The 19976-nt window shown below is 38.5% G+C and overlaps 1 protein-coding gene across 1 annotated transcript; it reads left to right on the top strand.

Annotated features, from left to right (window-relative positions):
- The first annotated feature begins 630 nt into the window (after positions 1 to 630).
- Positions 631 to 16211, top strand: phex (phosphate regulating endopeptidase homolog, X-linked). Its single transcript, XM_058631068.1, has 22 exons — positions 631 to 828; positions 3881 to 3937; positions 4019 to 4180; positions 5446 to 5529; positions 6037 to 6263; positions 7465 to 7533; positions 8568 to 8684; positions 9168 to 9251; positions 9746 to 9888; positions 10058 to 10151; positions 10425 to 10553; positions 11390 to 11491; positions 12098 to 12175; positions 12374 to 12477; positions 12636 to 12694; positions 12924 to 12978; positions 13936 to 14003; positions 14129 to 14259; positions 14361 to 14426; positions 14562 to 14666; positions 15330 to 15406; positions 15616 to 16211. The coding sequence occupies exons 1-22, from the start codon at positions 705 to 707 to the stop codon at positions 15716 to 15718; spliced, it is 2238 nt and encodes a 745-aa protein (XP_058487051.1). The 5' UTR covers positions 631 to 704; the 3' UTR covers positions 15719 to 16211.
- Positions 16212 to 19976: the final 3765 nt, after the last annotated feature.

Genomic DNA, 19976 nt, shown 5'->3' with positions numbered 1-19976 from the left:
ACCTGACAAGATGTCCTCATAAAGAAGATCTAAATCAAAACGTGTCCGTTGTATCCTTTTAAGGACTCATTATGGTCTCCATGACGACTCCTGGTCCCGACAAGATACACACACACACGTAAAGATAATGAACAGAAACCCCTTAACATCACAACAAAATGCCTAACCCTAACCCCTTAACTTAACACTGACCTGAACTTAATTCTAACCCCAACCTTAAACCAACTCTTAACCCTTAAAAAAAGCCCTTTAAAGTTAAGAGGACAAAGACCAAATGTCCTCATAAAGAAGAGCTAAATAAAAATTTGCTGCTGGTTTGGGCTTAATGGTTTTTAATGAAATGATTATTCACCACGGGGGACGTCTGCTCCCTCGTTTCCTAGAGGGGAGGGAGGAGAGTAGGAGAGGAGGAGGGATGAGGGAGGGAGGGAAGAATAGTTTGAAGAGTGAAGTGAGAGTAGTGCAGACAGACAGATGTGTGTGAAGCAGCAAAGAGCAATGACTGGGGACAGTTAATAAAAAAGTCTGATTTTTATTTACTCTATTGTCCTACGCCTTCTGGATTTTCTTTTTTTCTTGGTGCTTTTTCCACCTCACACTTTACATTTTTTATAGAAAAGAGTGAAAGAGTGAGTGTGTGTGTGTGTGTGTGTGTGTGGCAGAGTGTGTTTTCTTTTTTATGTTTGTGTGATATACAGTAGGTCATGGAGGTGGAGCACTTGAACGGCAGCGGGCTTAAACCCGAGAGGGGCAACACTCGCCTCTACAAGATCGCACTGGCCATGTGCGTGTGTCTGTGTGCCATCCTGCTGCTCGCACTCATACTGGGTGAGTCCACACACACACCCTCTCATCCTACATTATAATTTGTGGAAATACACACTCAGATTATAAACTGTAGTACAGTCTGGCTGAAAATAACACACACACACACACGTGTGTGTGTATATATATATATATATATATATATATATGCAGCTGGGAGCAAAGGTCTGCGTGCAGGCTTCGCGGGTAACTTGTGTCAAAGTATTTTTGGCCCGTATAAGGTTTCGTTTACGCCCACATGCACGACCTGGGAGTCTCTGTAACGCAGTGTGGGAGTCAAAGTGGATGCTGGGAAGGAATGTGTGTGTGTGTGAGAGTGTGTGTGTGTGTGAGTGTGTGAGAGAGAGAGAGAGAGAGAGAGACACTTAATGTTTACAAAAAAAGCACAAAATTCAAATATCTGTACTTGTAATACTAAATATCATACTTTCACTACATCTCCTTTAACTCTCTTTGTTACCACCAAATAAAATCAGAAGAAGAAGAGTTGGTCTTATGGTCTGTATTTATATAGAGCTTTACACTAAAGTTTTCACCCATTCACACGACATTCACACGCTGCAACACTGGGGGTTAAGTGCCTTTGCTCAAGGACACTAATAGATGAGCAGAAGGCAGGAAATTGAACCCACAACCTTCCACTTGAGGCAACTCACCCTACCACTGCGCCACCATGGCTCAATCTTTAACTCCTCAGTGATACTTAAGTACAGTAAATGTCATATACTTTAAGTACTTTTACTTAAGTAAATATTATAAAAAAGTGACTTACGTGATACTTAAGTACAGTAAATGTCATATACTTTAAGTACTTTTACTTAAGTAAATATTATAAAAAGGTGACTCAACCTCTACCAAATGTCATTTTCTGGTAACATACTTGTACTTTTACTTAAGTATCACCTTTAAGTTTACTTTATACAAGACTGACTTAAGGGGAAAGTAGTGCAGTGTGTGTACTTGTCCTGTTATTCCTTTTAAAGAAATTTGCTTAATCCCGCAATTTATTTTTCTGATGGATTCAAAGTGGATCTGAGGCCACGATGTGCTCACTGCGCCCTCTGCTGGACCTTATGTCATCACGCCACATGGTGTTATTTTCTTCCCGGGGTGTATATTCTGAACCTGTTTTTTAAGGTTTGCATATCCAGATTTTAAATAACGACTAATGGCCTGAACGTGTGTTGAGGAGAAATACAGTAATTGTACCCATCCTCGAACATAAATGACAATAAATATACGCGGAAATGGAATTGTCGTGTTGTTACGAACGAAACTAGACAAATATTTGACATATTTGATAACAATTAGTTTTAAAGCAGCTCAAAAAAGCAGTTGTGACTATGAGACACAAGTTTACCTTTTAAGGATTTAAAGCATAAACAAAGTACACTTAAACCTTCATATTCCTCTATTGCTTTATAAGTAATTTGGTCGCGTGAGGCTGTGAGGACGGTCGTGGTTGCGAGGGCTACCCGTATGTTAGTAGTAAGTACTGTTTTTTTGCTGTTATTGAGGGAAGCCAAACATACTTGTGGTGCCATTGAAGTGTAATTACGTGATGTGCCTACCACGTATATGTAGCATCACACGCACACAAACCCACTCTAATGGAAACCCTCCAACTGTGCCAATGACCAGACACAGGAATGCCAAGTGGTGGCTTTGATGATTTATTTATTTATTTATTTTCTTTAATTTTTTTCCTTCTTAATGACTTCCCAGAGTCTGTTATTTGCGTGTTTGTGCAACTGTGTCTGTTTAGTTCCTCGGAAGTGACCGTGAGGTACGAGCAGTGACTGTGTATTCTTGTATTTGTACCTTTTGTGAGGACATTTTGTGCTTTCCTCACTGTTTTTAAAGAAAGTTTCCAGCTCGGGCTTTTATTTTTTGCACAGTTACAGTCAGGATAATGTACACAGCACCAGATGTGTGTTTATCTGGGGTTGTTGTTGTTGTTGAGGTTACTCCAGGTCGAGTGACCGTGCGCATTTTATTTATTTTAGTGGGCGCAATGACATGAAGCGGCCACATAAGCAGGCCCTAAAAAGACAACGAGACCGCTCGACCTCGGAGGTCAAACGTTCAGAGTGCGGCTCTGTGACGCTTCACTGGTTTATTCACAATGGGATTTGGTTTTCTAAATCCGTTTGCCGGGCTTCACGGTTCCGTGCTGCCCGCCCCCGCCCACCCGCTTCTGCTCGACCTGGCAACCGCATCACAAAGCAGAAGTTTGTGTAATGAAGAACCAACCAGCAGCAGAATCAGCTGAACTGATCACTTTAAATAACAGTAACCATTATGGTACATAATAAGGAGGTAATATTATGGTAATACCTGCTTTTTTCCTAACCTAAAATGACCATATTATTTTCAAAGTAATTGATTGGTTATAAGACTTTTCTGTAGATTCCATCAGTATTACATTCACTTTACTGATGTTTGTGAATGAAAACTGATCGTTGTCATAATTATAAAGTTGAATCTCATCCTTCTATATGTCCCAAAACCTATGTTTTCCATTTTTGACACTAAGCCAATACTATAGAAATGAGACGGTATTACCAAATTTTTACTATAAATGAACTGGGTTGCCGTAGTATTACAGATAAAAAGGACAAAATGACTTTTTGTTGAGCTTTAAGGAGATGAATCTGCATCAGTTTGGATACAGTTCAAGAAAGCATGCCAGGTATCGCCCACGTTCAGCCTCTCTGATGTCACCTTTTTGCTTCGTAGACTCAAACCGAGACTACTCGTTTTGCTGTTGTAATGACTGTTGATGAAGATAATTGTTAGGTTGCAGATCTTCCTCGGGCTTCATCTCATGAGCCAAGTTGTAAGGTCATCGTCTTTTCCGTCATGGGACGCTGAGCGTGTCACCACCAGCAGCCTTGGAAATGTTTACATTTGTGTGTGGTTTGGTGCAGCAGGCTATGTATATGTATAAATATATATATATATAGATATATATATATATATATATAGATGTTGTGTTTGAGTCACAGCAAATACAGACTGTACATTTCACTTACCTTCAATTCTGTTTCCTCAGTGTCTCAGAAGTCCAGTCAGGAGGAGTTCTGTCTGACCTCAGAATGCATTGAAGCAGGTGAGATTTTTAAATGTAACCTGAATTAATCACCAGACACTTTGATCATTGGGACCGGTTTTTTTTTCTCTCTCCTTGTAGCTGGGTCTATTTTAAACAAAATGGATCCGTCTGTCGATCCCTGTGAGGACTTTTATCTCTATTCCTGTGGCGGCTGGTTGAAGCAGAACCCGATTCCGGAAGACTCCTCCTCGTACGGCATCTACCCATGGCTGCGGCAGCATGTCGACCTTCAGCTCAGAGGTTTGCCTTTTACCCGTAACTGTGCAGTCAGTCCCAGAGTTTGTCATTTGAGATACTATCCCCATTACGATAGAACCTCCTCAACGTGGGCGGAGTCATCACAGCACGGCTGCGCGAAACTGCCGTGACCTATGTTTTACGCATGCGACACAAACACACAAACTAGTGACTTAAAGCAGTTGTAAAAAGCAGTAAAGCAGTAAAGCAGTTGTTTTGGATGTAACTGAATCATTATAATCAGACGATTTAAAAAAGGTCTGTCCGACTGACACAGTCACTGAACGGGTCGTGATTCGAACTCCCGGTCGTCAGTGCTGTCGCTAAATACGCTAGACTCCTTTGTAGAATGTTGACATTTGAGACATTTCCTTTGCTAAATATTTAACGCATGTTTTCTGGGATTTTTAAGTCCTACTGACCTACAGTTCGACATTGTTCGCTTTGATTCTCGTGTCGGACGTCGCACTCGTGACTCTTCCAGTGACGACGCTCTCTGACCAATCGGTGGCCGGCGGTCTGTCGATGTCACATTTGAACTAGAGTCGAGCCATGCCGTGGACCATGTAGTGGAAAAGCACTATACATGTTTAGCATGTAGCATGCTACATGCTAAACATAGTACTTGCAGTTCTCCAGGAGTGATGGCTATCCCAGTGGCTCCCAATCCCAAATGATAACCCAATGGCGTCAAACTACTTTTGCGCGGGGAGCTGTGTGGAGTAAAATGGAGACCGAAGCTGGTTGACGTTGCTTCTCTGTCTTCATTGTGTTAAAACCGCCCCTAACACGCCAGGGTAAAAAACCCATTTGTGAGTGGTTCCCTTTTTTTGTAAATGGCGTCCTTGCCTTGTAGAGTGAAATCAAATCGCCGGCAGACTCCCTAGCCTGGAGACGCACAGATGTATGTCAAAAGACAATAATATAGACGTCTACTAAGACGAAAACTGCAAATGAATGACCTTTTTTGTTGAAGATTGAGTTCAATTTAGTTAGAACATTTATTTGTAAAGTGTGGTGTATTTAAAAGTCAGAAACGAGAGCATACAATCCAAATGTCCCGATGGGAGAGGAAAAAGAAACTCGCTTTCCAATCATTTTTGCTCATTCAACCTTGTTTTGATTCTCACACCTCTTATCGGGTAAAACATAGTATTTAGAGAAACACCAAACATACGAAGGGTACTGGGGAAAATCCTTGTAAAATGCTGTTATATTGTAATTCTAATGTTTTATTGGATAATGATTTTCCTTTTTTTTCCCGTCAGAGTTACTGGAGGCTCCGTCACAACCCGATGAACTGGAGGCCGTGACCAAAGCGAAAGTCCTCTACCGCTCCTGCATGAATGAGAGTGAGTCTGACGCACCAGTGCGTGTGCTTATTCCCCTGGACACTTATCGGTCCATCAATGAATCAACTTTATTTATGTACCACTTACTTTTCATACAAGTAGAAATTGAGTTACAGATTTCACACTTAAAGGGCCAGACACCATCATTGAGAAAGCAAATCAGATAAATAAGAACTCCCAAGACCATAAAGAACCCACTCATCCAACTCCTAACCCAACCTAACCCCATAGTGGAAATGACTTTGTGAACACATGAGCCCTAAGTGTGTAGTTTAAGTAATGTAATCACACGCAGTCTCTTTTACAGCCCTGGTGGGGGCTGTTGTTTTCATAATGCGCTCCCCTGTAATTACCCCCAATTTGACCCCACTACTCCAAAATTAACCTATTTCTAAACTTATCCCTTCGTCTCTGTAACGTGGCATAGAAAAATGTCCTCATGATCCAAAACATTCCCCACTTTGAGGTCTGCAAACAGTTTCTCACTCGGCGTCTGTTTCCTCAAAGCTGTGCTGGAGAAGGTGGACTCATCACCCATGTTGAAGACACTGAAGCAGCGGGAGTTCCGGTGGCCCGTCGTCGGGGAGGGGCTCGGCGGCGAGTTCTCGTGGTCGGCCGCTCAGTGGAGCCTCCTGAAGACTCTGGCGCAGATGAGGAACCAGCACAGTAAAAGTGTCCTGATTCGCTTGTACGTTTCCCCCGATGACAAAAACTCCTCTCAGCACATAATCAAGGTGAGATACCCGCAATTTTTATTATTAGCGTGCCTGCCTAGCAACTACTGTATTTCTTCCACGTTTCATCTTAATCTTTTTCCCTCTTCCATCACACATCCTATATCAAAACGTGTGCTTTGATCGGGAACGGTGTGCCATGACTTTCCTAAGCGTTTCGAGTAACCATTGCAAACAAAAATCACAAAAAACTATGAAGAATTTCTCCTGCCCACAATTTCCAACTTACACAGACATTTTTATACATAAAAACGTTGTTGTGGTTGTCGTCTAACCCTGTGTGTTGTTTTTCATGACTTGCAGTTTTTCTTGAAATCACCTAAAAGTGCAGAGAGTTCTGGTCAAACCTCCCATTGACTCCCATGTTAAAACTCTAAAAAAAAAAGACGAGGATGATTTTAGAACTGTAATTTCTCGGTTAATTCACACCCGTTTTTCCAGAAATTTAAATGTGGGAGCTCCTAAAAGCCTCCTGACGCTCACAAACCAAACATCACCCGTTCTGGAAAAACAACAACTTTAAAACATGTTTCTCTCTCTCTGTTTTTCACCGGTTTTTGACTGTTAGAAACAGGTGTTTGGAAGGGGGAGGGGCTTGTGCAACCAGCTTTTAAAGGTTCAATCCACCCAAATTTTCTAGTTTTCTAGTTTGTCTATATTTATGCTAACACTGTATGAGTTTAGATTCTCGACTGGGGCTCTTTCATCTTTCCAAAAGTCATAAATCCAATGTTTACTTCACTCCATCACGGCCTTGGAACAACTTAAATTCTTCTTCTTCCTATGAGTTCCAGCAGGCTTTACACTTAGAAACGCAATACTGCCCTCTACTGTTCCAATTCTGCACAGCTTGTAATCGCAGCTTGAAGTTCTTTAACCAGTGAATTTAAAAAAATACTTTTTGAAACCCATTTTTTGCTTTTATGTGATGTCTTTGTATCTATTTTTTTTTTTACCTCTTTTTACCTCCTTGTGTAGTCTTTCTCCTTATTCTTCTTTTATTACTTTTATATGATTTTTTTTTTTAGTGTGATTACACATTTAAATCTGTAAATAATCCACTATATTGAGATTATGTGTACGGGTTGAACTCAAATCTTTCTGAATCACTCAAGGAAAAGCAGGTTTTAAAGCAAAACAAATAAATGATGCATGACTGAGTATCACTGACCTCTTCTCTCTCCTGTCTGCCTTCACACAGCTTGACCAGGCGTCTTTGTCTCTGTCCTCGAGGGAAGACTACATCACCAATTCTTCCTCTGCGCAGGCGGTGAGTCTCCACTCCATCTTCCACGCCCTGCACCTGTCAGTCATAAAACTCCCACTCCCTTCTTGCAGCAGCAGAAACAGAAACAGATTTCCTTCCTGCTTAATTTAGAATTTCAGTAAAAAACGATTAGGTTGGGATAACTTTCTGGTCCACAATGTGGGAAAATAAACATAAAAACACAACATAAATGATAAATATATATATAAAAAAACAGTACATCTCAATCGATGATTTAACTATTTCTCCATTTAATTGCACTTGGTTGAAAATATTAATTGTTTTTTTGTTTTTTGTGTGTGTTTTTACATTAGAGCAAGAGTCTGTCCAGATTTAAATCATATTTAAATCAACATATTTAAATGATAACTCAAACTTTTTAGTTAATCAACTTTCCAGTTAATATGATCTTAAAAGGATTTTATCTCTATTGATTGGATCATTTTGTGACTTTTGGGACGTTGAACATGCCAGGCAACAAGTCGAGACTGTCACTCACGACTGAGTGCTACCTGATGCTGAAACATGTTTTTGTCAAAATGTCATAAGAAAAGAATAATTATGTGTTGTATGATGAAAATATGTATTCTGTGGATAATGGGGGCGGGACTAGATAAGCTTTTGCTTCTCCCGCTTTCCCTTTCATTTATGTGTATTGTGTGAACTACACTAAGATGATGTGTGATGAGTGAGCTAACTGACATGACCGAAATAAATAAATAAATCTCATAATTATAACTTTTTATCTCATCATTATGACTTTATATCATAATTTCGACTTTTTACTTCATAATTATGACACGTTCTTAGCTTTCAAAAACTGTTGAAATGTTTCCGATCAGTACAAACCGTCGCATCGTTAAAGTAACGTGAACAGCGCTTGCCCAAACGCATCGCCGGCGATACACAATCATCTATATATTTAATGCCATTTCCACAATAGCTGTGATTGTGAGAGCATGTGAAAAACAAGTGAAAAGAGTAAATGAAACTTGATCTTTGACCTTTATCCTTTATCCTTCTCTCTCTCTGTGTAGAACCGCGCGGCCCTGCTGAGCTTGATGGTGGACATCGCCGTCATGCTGGGCGCTCAAGAGGCGGAGGCGTTGACCCAGATGGAGAAGGCACTCGCCTTTGAGACCAAGCTGGCTCATGTAAAGACATCATGTCAGATAAATATAATCTCCCTGTAGTTTAACAGAACACATGTGACAGGCGTCTGTGGCTGTGGAAATCATTACAACTAAAATAACAATAGACTCCATTTTTGATTTGCAGAAGTAACACGGGGGGGGTCTGACTTCCGACTTCCTATTTTTATTTTTATTCTTGACATGTGGAAGTCACCTCTTATAATGTATGAAGATATTTTTAATTTTTCCATGCTGTCACTTGTAATGGCAAAGGGTTTACACAGGAGGGAGTAAAAACCTTATTATTTTGAAATCCAGGTTGTTTAACATAAAAAAAACACAACAATCTGTATTTATTTGATAACAATAAATACTAAAAACATAATTTAACATGCAAATTCCATATTTTTCCTGCCAAAAATAAGCTCTATACTAAAAACAGCTAAAAAATGAGATTTTTGTGAATTTTGACTTGTCTCTGATGTCTCTTATTTGTGTCCACAGATTCTGATTCCCTATGAGAACCGCACCAGCGACACAATGTACAATAAATACACAATAGCTCAGCTGCAGGGTGAGATACCACAGGTAATGAGAATAACACGTGTTATTTATATATATATATATATAACCTTTCAAAACATTGTTACTAAGTGTTTGTACAATAATTAAAACCTGTAAGATAAAATGAAAATGAAGGAACAGAGAGAATAAACGGACGAGTTAAAAAAAGAACAACAGCAATGTAACTTTTCTACATTAGGTGTAAAACTAAATAAAGCACTTGTATCTGCTAATAGTTTATACATTTCAGCATATCATTGTCAAATCAGTGTTTTTGTTTTACTAAATAAAAGGTCTATACAGTTTCTTCAATATGGAAGAAATTAGGGCCACATGTAAGAAATGTTTTTGAAAACAAGGTTTGTTTCCTTTTATATTGGTATTGGTGTTGACATCAGCCTTCAACAGTACTGTACATAAAGGTCCAACTCGAAGATAACAAATGATAATCAGAAATGACTGTAATTCCTGTGTTTTACACAAGAAAACCATTAACCTCCTCGCTCCCGTGTCTGTAGTTCGATTGGCTGGCGTTTGTAAAAGCTGTGGTGGAGTCTAAAAGCGACCCGGCTCGGTCCATCTCCTCCTCTGAGCCCGTCATCGTCCGAGCCCCGTACTATTTAAAGGAACTGTTCAAGATCATTAAAGTCACAGATTCCAGGTACACACACACACACACACACACACACACACACAAATGGCTGACACAGAAGGAGAGCAAGTGTGTAGCTCGGGGGCTACCGTCATTTATTATGAGTGTATAATGGCGTGTGATAAGATTACATGAAGGCTTTGAATGAATTGCCCTCCCTCTCTCTTTCTCTCTCCAGGACTGTAGCAAACTACGTTCAGTGGAGAACAGTTTTCTCCAGAATCACCACGCTGAGTCGCCGTTTCCTCTTCAGATACCTCGACTTTGCTCGGGTACGTACAGAGACAGCGTCCCCAAAATCTGTCCTCCGATACGTTTTTAACAGTATATTTATAAAATGTTTCTTGTTCCCATTTTGTGTTGCTGATCCCTGGTTGTATGGCTGCTGGAGAACTGAGTTTAGTTTGTTATTAACAGAAAGAAGCGGCTGTTTACACCTTTCTCGCATAAAATACCATAGATCAATGATTTAGTTTGTTTGCAACGAGACTGAACTTTAATTTAAAATATTAAAACTCTCTTTACGACTCTCGCTCTGTCTCCAGGTAACTGCAGGAACCACCTCTCTGACCCCGCGCTGGGACAAGTGTGTGAACTACGTTGAGAACTCGCTTGTTTACGCCACGGGACGCCTCTTTGTCAACACACACTTCCAGGAGGACAAGAAACACATGGTGCGTGTAAATGACTGTTGTTTAAGCTGTGTGTATATGTTTAAGTCATTAACAGATATGTTTATCAGGTGTATTTTTGGGTGTTTTGGGTGCAGCTGTGTGTGTGTTTATATGCCGGTGACACTGTGCGCTTTATTTCCTGTAAACAATCCCGTTTTTATGTGGACAAATGCATTTATTTATGTCTTTGTAAGGATCTTTACTGACATTAACACATTCCACAGCTGTAAAGACACCTAAATCCCACCTTAGTGTAGTTTAGTCAAACAAGACATTTGGACTGAACAAAATGTCCTCACCACGGACAAATGGTGAGGACATTAAAACTCAAAAGCCACTTAACAGAAGGCTTATCTTATGAATATGTTTTCTCATTTTCCTAGCTGTTAAACAGCCTTTTTTTGGGCTGGAAACTGAATTTCCAAATCACACTTTCCTCATGCACCAAAGTCCATTGATAAAATCAACAGTTTTTACATCACGGCACACTGGAGTTGTTCTGTGTAGCTCCCGCCGTCAGCTGTAGCAAACTCGTTTTCTTCTAACTTCTGCATCAAATGCTTTGTTTGGATTTTACTGAAGTGATATTAACCTAACAAATGAGGCAGCGGGACACCAGCAGCTCCCGCCCCCCCAACAAGCTAAAAATGATAATTTTCTCTATGGACTTTGGTGTGAGGGCTTGACGAGGCGTTCTAACTGTGGAAAACGACTGTGACTGACTGTGAGATACGACGGGGAAAATATCCTTAAGAGGGCGTAGATGTTTATTGGATAAGACTGGTTCACATGGTTGTAATCCTCTCTTGCCTCCTGTGTGTGTGCGTGTTTGTCAGATGGAGGAGCTGATCGGGGGCATTCGCTGGGCTTTCATTGACATACTGACGAAAGAGAACGACTGGATGGATCAAATAACCAAGGAGAGAGCCATCGAAAAGGCATTTACCCCCTTATGTTTCTTTACACTTGCATTCTCAAATAGGTAAATGCTTTAAACTGACCACACGGGGGCAGCATAGGCATCTTTCAGCAGCCATGTTCTCACCCAAACCCCTTATTTAAAAATAGAAAAAAAAAACATTTTAGTGAAGCAATATAGAGAAGACAAAGGGTGTTGATTTCAGTCCATTCTAGTGCCCCCTGTGGGAAGATAGTCGTATGTTGCCTTAGAGGCAAAATAGTCAACCTGAAGGAATAGATTTCATGAAACAATGATGCTGAAATGCTCCGCAGTAAAAACCCAGGTTTTTAAAACAATGATTAATGGCTCGGTCGTGTAAGTAATTGGCAAATATTTACCGAAATGCAGTTTTCTTTGTCTAAAGTTACAGTAAATTGAATTTGTTTTGCATTAGGAGTCATCTCAGAGTCACATTCAAAGGACATTTCGTCCTCAGCCACTGCGTCTCCGTCTTTATGGCGCTCGTAATATAATTTAATCCTATTCTTTGACGTCACTCTGGATAAATGTCGCACAAATCTATTTATGATTGTGTTGAAACTGTCCCGTCTGTGCTGCTCGCTCTCTCTCTCTCTCTCTCAAGGCTGACGCCGTCCTGGCAAAGGTCGGCTACCCCGAATTCATCCTCAACGACACCTACCTCAGTGAGGATCTTAAGGAGGTTTGTCCCCGCACTGATTTTGTGCAGAACTCTCCTCTATCCACACATAAATGTGACTTTAAATGATGTGATTTGTCAGCAGTTTGTGAAGAAAAAAACAAGTGGCAAACTACTGAACTACTGAAACAATTCTTATTCAGATTTAAGATTTGGCACAACTGAGTCAAGCATTTGGCATTTTATTTGTGTCCGTTTCAGCTGAAGTTCAAAGAGTTGGACTACTACGGTAATGTGATGCAGACACTGAAATTCATCGCCCAGGCCGATATCAGCTGGCTTCGAAAGAGCGTGCCACGTAAAGAGTGAGAAGCAGTTTTTCGAAATCAACTTTTTTGAAAATAATCTGTCAAAATGCTTCATATTTATGAAATCAGGCTTAAAAAAATGTTCATGTTCCACTCTTTAGCTTGATTATTTTGTATTTACCTCCTCACTGACATGGCATTTATTTGTATTTCAGGTGGTTTACAAACCCAACGACTGTGAATGCCTTCTACAGTTCTTCCACAAATCAAATCCGTAAGATGTGTATTTATTCCTAAGTTCTCTCCAGACAGAAGGATGTACTGTACTTCCTCTTTGTTTCTGAAATAATTACATTTTAATCAACAAAAATAACAAACTCTCTCTTCAAAAATCACACTTCTTCAATTTACTTTCATTCTTCAGTGAATAAATCCATTGGACAGACACACACACACACACACACACACACAAAAGTTATTAATTTTTATCCTCTCATTTGTAGGATTTCCAGCAGGAGAACTCCAGAAACCGTTCTTCTGGGGAAAAGAGTATCCGAGGTGAGATTAAAGGAGAATCGTATTTTAATTCAGGAAAAACAACATTTTTGAAGTGTTTTTTTTCATCGTTTCTAAATAAAGACTGTTTGTTTTGATACGTAAGGATATATAATTCACCATAAAAAACTAATTTATGACGCAAAATGAATCGAAATATCATTACCATAACCATTCACTGTTGACAAATCACAACTCTGTGTTTATCCAAGTAAAACTTGTCCATGTCATGGTGATGGGTTTTGCTTTCTCGTCCCCTTATTTTAGAGAAACAAAAATAAGACATTGTGCTGCTATTTTAACTTCTCAACAAAATGCAAATTAAGCTGTGACATTTATTATCAAAAAGCTGCCTTCTAACATGGGAAAATACACTAATACAGCCTGACAAGGCTGGCGTTAGCGACTTGTTGTTGAAAGTAGTCGGCAACACTGAATATTTTACGGTCCTGTCACAAGTAATGTTTATAACTGTTGAATTCTGTTGCACGGGAGTTTAAATAAATCTCTTATTTTCATAATTAATAGAAAAAAATGTTGTGCTTGTGTGTGTATCTTCACAAAAACACAGTTTGAGAAACAAGCTAGCTGGTGAACCACTGTAGTGAATGAGCTAATGGATTTTAGTTAGCATGCTAGCATCTTTACTCCTCTGTTTTTACACCCTAGTATTATACTTAATTTTAATTCAGTTAAAATTCAAAATACTTTATTTGTCTCCAGGGGACAATTTATTATTTTACTCAGTTAAAAAAAAGGACTCTGTTACAAAAGCCCTTGGTTAGAGTTATATAACTGCTTGCTAGTTAATTAGCTTGTTGCCAACAGAACAGGAGGAGAGTTTATCCACTTAATTAGCTTAATTCTGTCCATGAATGCACTATTTTCTTTTAATATTGATGTCACTGTTTATTCTACTCATAAAAAATTAAACCACATATCTCTGGTTTTTGTCTCCAGGTCTTTAAGTTACGGCGCCATCGGGGTGATCGTCGGACACGAGCTAACCCACGGCTTTGACAATAACGGTACATTCTGCTCATCAATAACATTGCTCATTGATAAATGACTGGTAATGGATGAATGAATGGTTGAATTGTTACATTGTTCGACATATATTTCTCTATATATTTAATTTTTTTTTCCTGACCAGGTCGCAAGTTTGACAAAAATGGAAACCTCCATCAGTGGTGGAGCGACTCGTCCGTCACAGCCTTCACTGAGAAAACCCAGTGTATGATAGACCAGTATAATGATTATCACTGGGAGGAGGCGGGATTAAATGTAAGCGTTTGAAGCAGGATTGTTCAATTTAAATGACGCACTAATTATCTGAGTATGAACCGATATATCACAAGTGAAAGATGTGTGTGTGATGTGTGTAGGTGCGCGGTAAGAGGACTTTGTCAGAAAACATCGCAGACAACGGAGGAATAAGAGAAGCATTCAGGGTATGTCTTTCAATCCCTTGAACATGACTTTATTGTGTGTACACGTTGCATTTTTATCTTTGCCTTTATTTATTAATTACGCCTGCGATTTGTCAAATGAAACCTTTATTTCACCATTCTTTCTCTTGTGTGTAGGCGTACAGGCGGTGGATAGATGAGAACAGAGGCGGTGCGGAGGAGCCTCTGCTTCCAGGAGTCGGACTGAACAACAACCAACTGTTTTTCCTGAGCTATGCACACGTAAGAAACACCCAAACACACTCTAACGTCAGCCAACTCGTGTTTCTGTACACACTGGCTTCTCTCCAGGTCTCAAACATCAATGCTTTCAGGTATAAACGTGGGTTTTGAACGTCTCCTCGCAACATAATGTGTTGTCATTCACTAAAAATAACGTATTTACTTAAAATTTGCACTGAAAAAATGTCATTATCAAAGCTTTTGATATAGATAGCATATTGGAAATTTCTAATAAATACCCAGCCTGTCTTCTGAGCAGGCAGTTTGTTGGAAAAGGTGAATGTTTATGTCTAGGTTTTGTAGTAAACATTTTAAACAATCTAGTAGTTCCGTGTTAATGATACATGTGAGGTACTTGTATCCAGTGCTGTAGTACTTCAATCTCTGGACGTAACGTAATATATAGGCTCGCGCATTTCTTTTCTTCTTTTTTTTCAACAAAAATGTTATTCCAATATTCATTGGTGTTATTCGGTCCAATATTAGAATACTTTAAACAGCGCATGAGACCCAGTGGAAATAATGCAGAATTCACTGTGTGTTGAGCGAACGGGAGCAGCTCACAAGATGCATTCAAAGAATCCGGGAAATTTCATATCCACCTCGTCACACTGTCAGAACCTACTGTTTATCCAGGGTGTTTGTTGTTTTGTTTTTTTGCAGGTGAGATGTAACTCGTACAGACCAGAAGCAGCCAGGGATCAGATCCAGAGCGGAGCTCACAGTCCACCAAAATATAGGTGAGCTCACACGAGGGCCGAAACAATGACTGAAGTTATTGTCAACTATTTTATTTATTAAGTTTCTCCGATTTTTCAGCTTTTAAATGTGAATATTGTCTTGTTTCTTTGCTCCAAAAATATAAAACAAAGAAAAATCAAGATCAAAGGTCCTAAATAGGCAACAAATAAAAGTATATACACACAATGTCACCCGTGTCGCCCTGCAGAGTCGTCGGCGCGATGAGCAACTACCAGGAGTTTGCGAAGGTGTTCAGCTGTCCCGAGTCTTCAGCCATGAACCGGGGAGCACAGTCCTGTCGGGTGTGGTGACCTTTGACCTCAGCCTTTTTTTTCCACCCCCCCATCCTGAACCCGGTCAGAGCAGGCCTGTTGAAGAGGCCGATCTTAGCCTACACACATGTTTACGGTGATGGTGGAACACGTTAAGGGACTGAAGCCATTTTTTTAACTTTAAATATTCTATATTGTTACCAGGTGTGTGTGTTTATTTTTGTACAGGTGCATAATGTTGCAACTACTGGACTATAAAGTACCAAACTACAGTTAATTAAATTTAGAAATACTTGTAAGCTGTGTTTCTACGTACAAATATACAGTATATGCACTGAAAGAATTAATAGATGGAATTAAAATGAGTTTAATTTATACAGGGACACATATTTTAGGTTGTTTTAGCAGAAATGTATCCAGTTAACATCTTTTGTGTTTGTGTTTGTGTATTTATTTACACAGACACACAGTGAATTTACAGCTTCTCAAACCAAAGATGAAGTTTGAGCAAAAGGTAAAAAAAATGTGAGAATAAACAACAGCAGGTCAGGGTTAGATTTTGGTTGTGGGGGTTTTGTTTTGTATATTTTGTGTGTTTAGTGTGTGTGTGTGTGTGTGTGTGTGTTTTGTGATAAGTCTCAGTCCTGTCCTGGTTTTCATTTCCACTCTGTTTTAGTCTGCTGAAGTTCAGCCCGAGGCAAACGAACTCGTCAGCGTCAGAAACAGTCAAAACTGCCAGATGCTCTCTTCCTTTCATTCGTCTCTGTGTGTTCTGTTGCCCTTAACTGCACTCACGCGTTTTTTTTAATAGTGCAAACACACAGATTTGTTTGATGACTGCATCTCTTCATCTATTTTGACATGTTTATGATAAACACGGAACGTTACAGAGTTTACAGAAGACCAGATTAATGAGAGAGGAAGTAACGACAAGGAATAAAAGTGCATTAATATGTGGTAATAGAATGGTCGGATATGCGCGTTTAACATTTAAAAAAATAAGTGAATCAATGAAAGACGTGGTCTGAATTAATGAAATTAATAAAAATGGCTTTTAAGACGGCTATATAAGACATAAAATGCATTTAGTATCCCATCTGCCTTCTTAATACATTACATACATACTTCCATATTAATGAAAGTTTTTTCCACTGCCTCGTGTTAAATGACCACGTGTTTCCCATGCCAGCTTGAAATAAGTCATGGGTTTTACGTATTTAAATCTTAGTTGCTGTATTTTCCCCCCATGTCCATTTTATTCCAATTCTGCTTTCTGAAGTAAATCAAAGTCTTAAATCAGGCACACACCTCATGTCTGGCTCTTTGTGGACAACTGTGGTCCTTTGCTGCGCGTAACTTTAGGGACATTTCAAACATAGTGCTCAAAATATTGAGATTAATAAATCTGTGGTCAATAAAATAACCACTATCCACCCATAAGGGGTTTTCTAAGGATAAGAAAATAGTAGAGCAGATAGGTGACAGGTGGTGTAAATGTTTATTTTTTTTTTTACATGGCAGATTATGTTTGATATTCTATTTTCCACCATTTGATAAAATATTACACAAAATGGCTGAAATTAAACACCGACTGACCCTAGTTATACATTTTTAATTAAATGAAATGTGACTTTTAGATAGAAGGTGAAAACTTAAATAATAATCAGCATTGGGTTATTAGTCTGGTCAGTAATTATACTATGGAGGAGTGCCCCAAGTCATATTCTGATTTAAAAAAAACACACAATACAGAGATTAAATAATCCCACGTGGTGGTAATCCAGTACTATACTGACCGAAACACAAATGATCACATTTGGTCTAATTTTGTGAATGACAAGGAGTTTTTATGTACGTTTTAGATTTTATGATTAAATTGAGCAACAAGAATTTCAGCATTAATCTTGGTTAATATATAAAATTGGCTTCTATAACATCAGCCCACTCAACCCACTACACTTTTGTGTGTCTTTTTTGTTAATGTTATGCATTCATGTTATGTTCTCTCGCTTGTTTGTTTCCTGTCGTTGTGATTCTTCTATCACCGGTGGTTGTTGACGCTGCGTCTTTCTCTCTCTGGGTCCTAATAAAACTTCTTAAGACACTTCGTCGCTGCTCTCCACCTTGTAACTTTGCTGTGATTGATGAGGTGAGGTGGAAAATGTGTGTGTGTCTCTCTGTGTGTAGAGCAGATAGATGGAGGACTGAAATCTGACAGGGAACTGGAACTGAAAGCTCGTCCTTTCATTGATTTACCTCCAGACCTGCTATCACACACACACAGTCATATCTCATTCATTTATGTCAGCTGTTCCCATGGCAACCTGTTCTACGTTTACACAAGAGACTCTCGGGCACGACACTGCGCTCGTTGTGTGTCGTCTTTGTAGTTTGTGTGTGTGTGAGAGAGAGAGGAGGCAGGAGGTTAAAGTTAATGACTCGTATCTGTGGCAACAACAGTGGCGAATCTCATCAATACTCACCAATTACAGACCCCTCTCTCACTCTATTATGCTATGTGTGTTTGTGTGTGTGAGGGTCATGATGACTAGCACATATCTTCTTTTAAAGTGTAAACAACACCATGCAACAGGACCCAGGCGGCCATTTTGACCTCTAAAAAAACCTAATTTCACTCAAAAGAAATAAAAATGTGCAACACTACATATGATTTAAAGAAAACAAATGTTGATTTCTTTATTTGAAAGTAAATTAATACATAGTACATAGTAGTAATTCAATGGACTAAATGTAAAACGGCAACAAAAACCTGTGTGTGAATATGTATAAGCAATATTAGGTAAAGAAAACGGCAACAAAAACAGTCATGAATCCATAAAAATATGGAAATTATTTGCAAATTGTTTAATTACATTGTGGAAAGAAATCAATTCAATTGATTGTGCTCTTACATTGTGTTGCATTAAGTTTAGATTCATTTGTACTTAAGACTTAGACTTAAGATTTCTGCTAAATGTTTAATTTCATCGTGTAAAGCAGGGGTCTCAAACTCGTGCCCCGGGGGCCACATGCGGCCCCACCAGTCGATGTCCTGCGGCCCCACACTTGTTTTGAAATGATTAAATTCAACATTTAATTATATATGTGTATATATATATATATATGTATGTATGTATATATATATATATATATGTATGTATATATATATATATATATATATATATATATAAATAAAATTAAATGTTGAATTAAAACACGAGACAGGCTTATGTGTATATACTGTATATATGTATGTATATATGTGTGTATATATACATATATATACATAAGCCTGTCTCGTGTTTTAATTACAGTTGTCTACATATATATTTTGATTTAATGTTTTATTTCTGTCTGGTTTTTTGTTTTTTTTTACAGATTCGTTTTGCGTCACACAAACGCTTTTACTTTGAAATGGTGTGCAATGTCCTCCTGTAATTGTGACATCATGATGGCTTATCAAGATATCCTTTGAATTTCTAACCACGAAAACCGTATATATGTATGTGTGTGTGTATATATATATATATATATATACACATATATGTATATATGTACTGTATATATGTATGTATATATATATATGTAAATATGTATATATATATATATATATATATACACACATATATATATATGTGTATATATATGTATATATATATATATATATATATATATATGTGTGTGTATGTAGTGTTTGTGGTTGTTTATGAGCGTCAGTGCACTCAGCCTCACTCATCAAACACTAACATGAGATTCTGTCTCCGCTACAGCCGCCGTGAAATTAAATCAGAGTTACAGCCAGAGACAGACTTTGTGTCCTTACCTCATAAATCTGCTTTAGTGGCCGAAAAAAAAGACAGCAACGGAGATTTAACGGCCAATTTGTCACCTGCAGGTCGACGTGTCTGCACCAATCTGTAAATATTACATTTAAGGAATTAAGCAGCATAGATTCAACCCTAAAAATGAGGAAAACTTCAAAGATTTTGAACTATTTTATCCCAAATATACTAAATATTTACATATTTACAGTTTTTTATACAAAGTTCTTAATGTTCTCAGTAAAAACACAAGAATATTTACCATTACCATTGATTAAACTGCTGTTATTCATCCTTTAATTTGTTTAAAATGTATTTTGTATATTCTTTTACACTGATGTGTTTTTTACTCTGCTTTAATTCATCTGTTTTTATAATTCAACCCACCCTGAGATTGACACATCTCTTAAATTATATCCAACCTCGTCTCTCTGAAAACATCTTTATTTTATTTGGAAGTAAATTATTTCTTGCTT

Source organism: Solea solea, chromosome 1, assembly GCF_958295425.1.
Source record: "Solea solea chromosome 1, fSolSol10.1, whole genome shotgun sequence".
Classification (NCBI taxonomy): Eukaryota; Metazoa; Chordata; class Actinopteri; order Pleuronectiformes; family Soleidae; genus Solea; species Solea solea.
Note: the sequence above shows the minus strand (reverse complement) of the source record. Positions and strands in the feature narration are given on the sequence as shown.

Bases quoted from the DNA above. Each gene is read 5' to 3' on its own strand.
- phex (XM_058631068.1), top strand. From the start codon at position 705: ATGGAGGTGGAGCACTTGAACGGCAGCGGGCTTAAACCCGAGAGGGGC. The intron at 4,181-5,445 runs GTTTGCCTTTTA...TTTTCCCGTCAG, and splicing joins TGTCGACCTTCAGCTCAGAG to AGTTACTGGAGGCTCCGTCA. The intron at 15,407-15,615 runs GTGAGCTCACAC...GTCGCCCTGCAG, and splicing joins CACAGTCCACCAAAATATAG to AGTCGTCGGCGCGATGAGCA.